The 10740-nt window shown below is 32.0% G+C and overlaps 1 protein-coding gene across 1 annotated transcript; it reads left to right on the forward strand.

Moving 5' to 3' along the window:
• Positions 1 to 10166: 10166 nt before the first annotated feature.
• Positions 10167 to 10401, forward strand: LOC125833030 (uncharacterized). The gene has a single exon (XM_049512192.1). The coding sequence runs from the start codon at positions 10210 to 10212 to the stop codon at positions 10399 to 10401; it is 192 nt and encodes a 63-aa protein (XP_049368149.1). The 5' UTR covers positions 10167 to 10209.
• Positions 10402 to 10740: the final 339 nt, after the last annotated feature.

A 10740-nucleotide genomic window follows, 5' to 3' on the forward strand; every position in this document is an offset into this window, starting at 1 on the left:
GAATAATGGAACATAGTATAGCAAGGACCCACCTGAATAATGAGACGTAGTATAGCAAGGACCCTCATGAATAATGGGACGTGGTATAGCAAGGACCCTCATGAATAATGAGACGTAGTATAGCAAAGACCCTCATGAATAATGGGACGTAGTATAGCAAGGACCCTCCTGAATAATTGGACGTAGTATTGCAAGGACCCTCTTGAATAATTGGACGTAGTATTCAGGACCCTCCTGGATAATGGGACTAGCAGGACCCTCTTGGATAATGGGACTAGCAAGATCCTCCTGGATAAAGGGACTAGACTAACACAATTTAATTTAACTGGTTCACCATGAAGAATGAAGTTGGTTTTTACATGCATAAGCCCTTTGTGTTATTACTTTTGTTTGTTTTAATTTCAGGAATCCACTTGTAGAATAAGGGCAATCCATATTTCAAGTTCAGGATCTTATCTAGAGGGGAGTCAACTCTCAGGCTCATGTTCAATTGAAGTGGCAAGAGCTCATCTTAAGAACAAGGTCGATATCCAAGTCCAAGTAGAAGGAGCCTACCTAGAGAGAGGCATTTACCTTCGAACTCACTCGAGAGGAATATCAATATCTCACAACTTGAGAAACATGAGGACCTAAGTCAAGAATCAAGAGAAGCTACATAGCTAGAATATGATATTTGTATCTTCTTTTAATTCTTTGTTTTTCATGTTGGTGTAATAATAGGAGCCGCGAACTGAAGCCTCGATGGAACCTCACTCAACTTCTAACTCATGATCTCATCTTCTTGAACTACATGTGACCTGATTCCCTTATAACCCGAGATATGTAGGCTGTCCAAAACTAGGACTCGATCGCATTTTTTTTAATTATTCAAATAAGAGTTTGGTCAAAACTTGTCATGTTGTCTACTTCTTTGTCTGAAAACTCTTCGTGTTTCCAGTCAAAGAGGGGCATACTGTAGACCTACCATTTTTAGAGCCGAAATATTTTTATAAATATAAATTAAATATTTGACCTTTGTCTTATTTTGTTAAGTTTATTTTTAAAAGATTTGAAAACAACAAAAATAGAATCACTTTTTAAGGTAAGTTTTATTTTCAATTGTTTTAAAAGGAATGAAATATTACAAAAAAAATCTATATTATTTTAAAATTAAGTTTTTATAAATAAGCTAGTATTTATTTAAATTTTTTTTTACTAGCTATTTGACTTTTTCTAATTAGCTTTTTATATAGTTAATTATTATTCGCTTAAAAAGTAAAATAAAACTAAAAGTAAAGTAAAAATAACCTAAATAATCTAACTTCCCATACCCCATCACTCCCATATACTCTCCCCTATACTACTACATCCCCACAAAACTATCAGCAACTAACAGACAGCCCTATACATACACGACTAAAAAATAAATAAATAAAAAACCCAAAAAGAGACCCACACCCCCACGTATCTGAGAAAGAGAAACGTATCCTATATATATACCACCATCATAATCATAGGGGATACGGAATAGCAGTGCACACACAAAAAAAATAAGAGCAAAAGCAAAGAGAAGAAAAGCGAGTTTTATTTTGTGAATTAAGTCAGAAAGATTTTTGTTCGTGGATTCAAGTTTGTGGCTCCTTAAAGTTAATTAATTATAATTAACTTTGGAAATCAGTAGATTGTAGCGGTTTCTTTTGTAAGAATTAAGTTTTACGAAAAGGTAATTCTAATTTCTTATATAGTTCAATGAAATGATTGTTCGAAATTTGATTATGATGTTATGAAATCCTTAAAATTACATGTATTGTTATATGCCACTATTTTATGACGCATTTCTTATTTTTGGTTGCATGAATTGTTATTGTTCAAATTTGCTCATTGAAATATTTTTACACCTGACTCTAATTTAATTAATTAATTTGATCCAAAGATGGTTGTTGTTTACTCTTAGTTTTATTCCAACATGTTTATGTACATTTATTTGATTGTACAAATTGACAACTTCATTTATGACTTTAGTTTAATTACATTAAATTGGTTAGAGGTTCTGTATTAGTCATCGTTTGAAGTTTCTGAATTTCAATAAATAAATAATATTGTCATACTTACGGAGACAATTAATTATTAGAATATTTTTTATCGTATCCTAAATATTAAAAATGGAGGAGATGAGCATTAGTTCATTTGAATGAGTCATTAATTCATCAACGTGAGATGGTTATTAGTAATTTCATACTATCATCTTTGTGAAGGAATATATTATTATATCACTATGTATATTAATTTTCTCTCAATTAGATTATTTTTTTTAACAAGAGAAAATTAAAAAATAATAATATATAGAATAAAAAAGAAAATGTGAGCAGAGAAAAAATATAGTAATAAAAGAAAATAGTGCAAAATAGAAAAATAAAGATAATAATTAAAAAAAAAAGAAGAGGAACAGATCATAAAAAAAAAGAGTAAAAAAAATAAAAATAAAATAAATAAACATTTATTATAAAAAAGGCAGAAACAGAAGAAACAAAAGATGAAAGTGAATAAAAAGTACTAATAGTAAAAAATAAAGAATAGGTAAAATAAAAAAAAGGGGAAAACAAAACTTAACCAAAAATTATTTAAATGAAAAAAAGAAAGAGAAACATTTTGTTAGACAAAAACAAAAAAATAAATAAATAAAAATTGAAAGGTAAGAAGAAGAAGAAACAGAATGTTGAAAAATAAAAAATAAAAAATAAAAAATAAAAAATAAAATATAAACTACAAAAATAACGTGCAAAAAAATTAGAATAAAATAAAAAAATATTCCAAGAAATTGGTCTTAACCTCTTTAACATATTCTTTCTCTAAAATTAATCCTAAATCCCATACGAGTTTACCTCCTATTATAATTCAAATATCTACTCCCACTAAAACGACAATACTAAAATTTCTCGAATTCTAATAATCTAAATAAGACAGTTACAATAAATCAAAGAGGGTGGAATATAAGTAAATGTATAGCTAATAAGTACTATATCCAAGAGTAAGTCAAGTCAATATATAAGTCAATGAAGCGACCATGCTAGAACCACGGGACTCGAGGGGTGCCTTATACCTTCCCCTTGGTCAATAGAATTTCTTATCCAGATTTCTAGTTCGCAGACCATTAAAAATTAGAGTCAACTTCCTTTTGATTAGGGGTAAAAATTAGGTGACTTGGAATACCAAAACTCAATTCCAAGTGACGACTCTGAAATAAAATAATCCCTTTTCGAAACGTCACTTTAATTGGAGAAACTCTATTTTTCAAACATTTCGTTTGGGAAAAAATAGGGGTGTGACAATAACATGCATCCACCGAACATATACAATATCATCATCATTTACGAACAACGTACAATTTCACATTTCTTAAGATACACAGTTATGTCAACTCATTGGTCCTCTCATGGAACCCAAACCCAAATAGTTAGCATACCGGAACATGGTACCTAATCCAATGTTTATGCCAGAACGTGGCAACCGATCCCATATTTATGCCGGAACGTGGCAACCGATCCAAGTTAGTGCATCGGAACGCAACACCCGACCCATTCAACAAGCCACAATCACAATCACAAGTACATTTTCATAATCATACAATCAAGTCATGATTCATGGCATTCATCATTCATCTATCCTTATTTACAACAAGTGTGATCAACAATGCAACATTCACATACATACACGTATTATAATGAAGCAAGAACAAACATACATCATACAATATGGAATCACAACCATCACCTACCTCGAAACAAGTTTGAATCCCCTAAGAAACTTGATTTTTCCCTTTTCGAATTCGTTCCGCTTGTTTTTGGTCTACAAACAATTAATTTAACACGGGAATCAATAAACAATAACTAATTACCCGAATTACTAACAATTCTATCAACCTTAGATCATACCCATGATCCCCATACCCAGATTAGGGCTTTCTTCACCATAAATTCCAAATCAAAATCCTCCCCCATCGATAATTACCCATTAGATTATGTTTTACGGATAGAAAAATGGATTCTGGAGTTAAATTCTTACCTTTAGCCTCAAGAATGGTGAAAAACTGTCAAGAAAACCCCTGGGTTCGTTCCTTAGCTCTGAAGTTTGAAAATTGCAGAATAAAATATTTTTGGGATTTATTTTCGACTTTATGTCGCGTCTGCCCCGCCATGGTGGCACTCACCCCGTTACAGCACCCCCGTCCTGGCGGCAGAAATCCTGCCTCAGTGGCTTGCACGGAATCTTTGAGTCGATTTAAGAATTCCAAACTCCCATTTCACAACACACCTTCAACCAACGACACTCAGAAACCACCCGCTCACGCTAAGATCAATTTCGGGAGTTCTACTCGCCCGAATTCAATTCCATAAAGTTGTACGGGTTCCTTAACGTCTTAGCTATCTACTCATATGATCGAATTCATAATTAGATCACCCAATTGCTACCAGATTTCCCTAGACCTCACCGACTCTGATTTCGTCCAAATCTGAACTAGGTTGAAAAATCTCAAGTTACTACGAAAAAGTTTTCCAGCCCAAAATTTTTCCCTGTTGGCATTTCTATAACGACGGGACCAAGTTGTTACATATCTGCTACACTTAATTAAGTAGTATTTATTCGATATGTTTTTTTATAGTTAAAAATCATTTATGTAGATGAAATTTAAAAAGTAACAACTTTTTTATGTAAAATAAAAGATGGTATAATTAAAATATGAATACGGAATATATTTACGTAATACGAAATGTTAAAAGCTCCAAATTAATAGAAATGTTGCTTAGGTTCGAACCCCAAACCTTGTACTTAAAATAGCTGGCTTAAACCAGTAACTAGGGATGACAATGGGGCGGTGTGGGGTGGGGGTGGGGAGGGTTGAGCTTAACCTGCAAATTTTTTATCCTCCCCGTCTCGTCCCGTCCCGCCCCGCTAGCAGCCCCTCCCTACTAACAATATTTTTCATTTTCAACCCGTCCCACCCGCCCTGCATAGACCCGGTCTGCATGAACCCGCCCCGCATAGACCCGCTCTGCATGAACCTGCCCCGCATGATTTTTATAATATTTTCTTTTTCTAGTTAAGTTTGATAATAAAAATAAAATTCATACAAATAAATTAATTTTTCATCAAGTGGTATTAATTTGATAGGATAGTGACTTGAAAATATTTCTAGAGGTCAATTATGAAACATGTAAGAAATTGTATTATATTTTTTATTGAACCATTTTCATTTACTATCTTGATCATTTTAGTACCTTTGAAGAAATTATCTTCATACATAATGTTTTATCACTCTTATAACATGTAAAAAAGTTAAAATGAACTTTGAACCAACATTAAATCACATACACCTGCAACCCACCCCGCATTAATTTTAAAAAAATTCGCTTCAATCCGCTCCTTATCCCACCCGCCCCGTACAACCTTAAACTTGTCCCGCCCCACCCCGCATAGCATCTGCATCCCTCCGCCCCATTGCCTCCCCTACCAGTAAGCCAAGTAGCTCAATATGAGAATAAGCACACAGTGAAGCTGACATGTTGACGGCCAGCTGTGTGCTTATTCCCCTTTCTTATATATATGGAACATTCTTGAATTTGACGCAAATTATTAGTTTCGTCCTTACACTATTGACAGTCTTAAACATACCTTTCTATTTGATTAACTAAAGTTAGATATATCTCCGATCTGTTCACATGACATATATCAAGGGAGCATGCGATTCTTAATAAAAAGTCGAAAGAAGTGTTGAAAATAACTCCTAAACTTGGTGAGAAGTTAGAGGTGTATTTCACCATGTTGCAAGATCGAAAGTATTTTTAAGACTGTCAATAATTCAGAAATAAAACTAATAATTCGCGCCGAATTCAAGTCTCATAAATTAATCATGTAAATATGTATATTTTTATGCGTATAACTAAAAAAAAATAAAAAATTAAATGAACAATTTGTTCAAGTTATAAACGCTTGAAACACATGCAAATTCGAATCAGAAGTGCTTAATATAAATTGCTCAATTAAAATAATTTGAATATTTAAATAAAATTTACTTATAAATTCAAAGATTTATATATATTATTTTACGTACAATATATATATATATATATATTGTAACTTGCTTGGTAAATACTTTTTGAGACTTTTTTTTAAATTTTAACTGTATTATTTTTTGAATCAATTTTATAAAGAATCATCTGCATTTTTAGGCATGATAATTCTAAAAAATAAAAACTCATTTATTATTAAACTCATTAGTTTTTTCACATATCTATGGGACAAATCTAATAAAAATTTAAAATAAGTCTTCTCACTTCTGTGAATTGTGATAGGTTAGATACTAGAGTAATTAATGATGGACCAAAAAAGTAAAACATGAGTCGGGAGAAGTACTGTTTCAAAAAGATTAGGCGCTTATGGTTTTTGATTATTTTCTTTTAAAAAATTAGTATCTTTTTATTGAAGATAGGATTTGATCAATGATTTTCTTATACAATATACGGGGAATAGTTCAAGACAATTTGAATAGAAAAAAGATCTAACTTTCATATTATAATTTCAACTATTATATTATAGAAGTCAACAGAATAAAGTTTGATCAATTAAGATATATTATTACAATTGTATACTATGAGTTTTTATTTTTTAAAACCTATTTATAATATTCTCATCGATATTGTATTATATGTAAATACTAGTAAATTTGACCACGCTTTGCGCGGTTAATAAATATCTCATTAGATTTTCTTCTTCAAACCCAAATAAATTAGAATTTCTTCTTCAAACCCAAATAAATTAGATTTTAATTTTATTTGATTTTGTTTAACCTTTCGTTACCTAAGCCTTGATTGTTAGGAAATAAAGTTCATCCAAAGAAACAAAAGAGAAATTCCCTTAATTTTTTAGCATCATTATTTGTGTTTTGGTGTAGTGACATTCTTTTGTTGTTTAATTAAAAAAAATTATATCTTAAATTTCTACTGTAGTACATTTTATAATTTTGAGAAAGTTGTATAAATATTTATATTTGTTACAAATGCTTAGAGGCATTGCCTATTTCAAGTTCTTGTATAATTCAAATTAATTCTTATATTTAACTTAAAAAATTTGTTTCCCCAAGGAAGTGACACTATTTACAATATAATTAATATAAACTTTAATCTACGGTTTAACAGAAAATATGCATAATTTTTTTTATTTGCAAGTAAACTAAAGTGCACATATTTGTTAGCGCGCTTAGCGCGGCTATAAAAGACTATAAGATATTAATAATTATATGTATAATGCAATGTCATTTTTTTACAATCTTAATTATTAATTGATAGAATAAAATATAAAATCAATATACAATTTTTTGAGCTCTAATTGACATTCACTCTCACAAGTCGATCACTATTTAATAGCCTTAATATTTTTCTCCGAGTCAAACTAAATGATGTATATAATAAGCATCGGAAACACAATAATTTAAAAGCTAATATGCTCATTTCAACAAAGTTTTACAATATCTCTATTTATAGGATTACAATACAATATACCAAATAATGTCATGAATATAACCATTAATTACTTTAGAAGTTACGTTAATAATTGTTGGGGTAATGAAAATAAAGACCATTAAATTTTACTTTAAAGAAATAGCCGTTGAGTTTCTTACTATTGTATATTTAATAGAGTTAAAGAAGTGGGTGTTTTTAGTTTTTATAATATACTAACACACACATAAATGAGGAAATAAATAAAGAAAATGAAAGGAGAAAAAATAATTATATTTCTTGGTGAAAAGAGAAATGTCAAATCACTTTTTTACTCTTAATTTTATTATTATTTATAGATTTAAATATTTAAAATACGTTTTTGTTCTTCAAATGAATTATATTCAACTTGGTTATGCTTTTCTTTAATTTTGATTCTTACATTAGAGGTTGTCTCTTCCTTTTAGCAATTAAAAATGTGGAGAAAGTAATGACAGCAAATATAATGGTTTTGTAGCCACAAGATTAATGATAAATTTAAACACATCCTAAACCTAATGATAATCGACTTCTTCTGAAGTCCAAAATCAAGTTTAATCTATATATCTTTTGCAGATTAAGGCTATAAACTGTGAAATATATGCAGTTAGACATATTGTGGATCGTGGTCTTCAATCGAAATATGAGATGTCAAACTTGACTCAAATTGGGACTTAACTGCTAAGATAAATCAAATTGCTCACAAGGAAACGTTCTGCCCCAGCTGGCCATAGTGATGGATGGATCTTTTAAACCTTTATTTCTTCATCGTCACTTCAACTCATATAGCGTTGAGTACTGCGACAATCATCTGATACAAAAAAATTTCCTAACCTTGCACACACATCATAAACATTATAATTAAGGGTGTGTTTGGTACGAAGGAAAATGTTTTCCTGGAAAACAAGTTGATTTTTGACTTATTTTCTTATGTTTGGTTGGTGAGTAGAAAATATTTTCCGGAAATGATTTTTAGTGTTTGATTTATGAATGATTTTTTTTTTGAGAAATATCTTTTATTTTTACTAGGGTAGAAAATAATTTTTGAAATTGAAAATATATTTTAAAAACAAACTTAAATTATTATTTTTGGGGGTGGTGGAGGGGGGTTCTGGTAGGGGGTGGGTGGGGTGGTGGGGGGGGGGGTGCTGGTAGGGGGTGGGTGGCGCAGGGGGGCAAGGTAGGGGTGAAAAAAATGAAATTTTGAAAAACAAACTTAAAATTATTTTTGGGGTGGTGGCGGTGGGGAGGGGGCTGGTAGGGGGTGGGTGGGTGGGGGTCGAGGGTAGGGGTGAAAAAATGAAATTTTGAAATTGAAAATATTTTTTAAAAACAAACTTAAATTATTATTTTTTTTGGGGGGGGGGGGGGGGGGGCTGGTAGGGGGTGGGTGGGTGGGGGGTCGAGAGTAGGGGTATAAAAATGAAATTTTGAAATTGAAAATATTTTTAAAAACAAATTTAATTTTCTTTTTGGGGGTGGAGGGCTGGTAGGGGGGCTGGGTAGGAGGTGGGTGGGGGGGTCAAGAGTAGGGTGAAAAAATGAAATTTTGAAGTTGAAAATATTTTTTAAAAACAAACTTACAATTTTTTTTGGGGGGGGGGGGGGGGGCTGGTAGGGGTGGGGTGGGGTGGGTGGGGGGCTGGGTAGGAGGTGCGTGAGGGGGGTCAAGGTAGGATGAAATTTTGAAATTGAAAATATTTTTTAAAAACAAACTTAAATTATTATTTTTGGGGTAGGGGTGGCGAGTATGGGATGGGTGGGTTGGGAGGGGGGGGGGAATCGAGTGTAGAGGTGAAAAAATAAAATTTTGAAGTTAAAAATATTTTTTAAAAACAAACTCAATTTTTTTTTTGGGGGGGGGGGGGCAGACCGGGGAGGGGGCGTGGGTGATCGAGGATCGGGATGAAAAAATAAAAAATTGAAGTTGAAAATATTTTTTAAAAACAATAAAAAAAATTGATGGGGGGGGGGTGGCGAGGGTAGTGGTGAGGGTAAAAAATAAAAAATTGAAATTAGAAATATCTTTTAAAAATAATTTTTAATATTTTTTTGGGAGGGGGTGGGGGTAGGGGTAGGGGTGAGGGTGAGTAAAAAAATTGAATTTAAAAACAAGCTTTAAATTATTATTTTTTTTTTGGGGGGGGGGGGGACTGGTTTGAGGGTAGGGACAAAATAAATTGATTTTTTCAACAAAAAAGTAATTGTAGTTTGAAGTTGGAAGAAAGTTTTGAAAAATGTTTTCCTTAAGTTTTGAAGGGAAGTCATTTTCCTTAAATTTGAGGAAAATGAGTTGATTTGGAAAACATTTTCCAAAACATTTAACCCAACCAAACGTGAGAAAATTGGAAGGAAAATGTTTTCCTTCATACCAAACACACCTTAAGAAGAAAATCACAAAAAGCAAAAAACTGAGGAGGAAAAATAAAATAAAAAGAAGAAACTCACAAATTGCTTGAATGCATCTGTCTCTCCTGTTTCATAACTTCTCCATCGAGGAACCATTATTGCCGAAAAAGTTCTAAATTCAAATAACTCGAAAAAATAGATGAATATATCAATTTTATTGAGGTTGGGTGAGCGAGGTGATTTATGAATATTACAAATGGAATTGTCGACAATCTATCTCATTTATGAATCTGAAGCGGCAAGATTGTAGTAGTACCCTGAGCTGAGAGGACTCAAAACCTTAGCGAAGATGGTGAAAGTTGCGACGTTCTTTGCTATGTCTGTAGGAGCCTTCGCTTTCTGGCAAATCATGGACAAAATCTATGTTTGGATCGCTCTTCATCAAGATGAGAAGCAAGAGAGAATGGAGAATGAGGCAAAAATCAGAAGAATGAGAGCAGAGCTAATCAGAGAAAATAAAGAGCGAGAGTCTCTTGCCTAAGCTGCCAAGAATTGCAAACCTAGTTGTATTCAATTCAATAATTTGTTTTTGCTGTCTTTTTGAATGTTTCAAAACTTCTGCTTCTATTTCTAATTTCCATAAAAATCATATAATGATGGTCATGCATATCTTCACTATACTTAAGTTTGGATTTGTCTCAATACTCTGCCGTCAATAGCACGATTATGCTTGCACTGTTAAACATGTAGCTACTTTTAATCTGACGATGTGGATGGAGTATGAAGGCTTCGTGCAAGCATTAGCAAAAACCTATGAGGTTCCAATGTGTACTGTTAATATAAAGTATCAGATACATGTGAATTTATTTTTTTGATTTTT

This window comes from Solanum verrucosum, unplaced genomic scaffold, assembly GCF_900185275.1.
Source record: "Solanum verrucosum unplaced genomic scaffold, falcon-dt-bn FXZP01000070.1, whole genome shotgun sequence".
Lineage (NCBI taxonomy): Eukaryota > Viridiplantae > Streptophyta > Magnoliopsida > Solanales > Solanaceae > Solanum > Solanum verrucosum.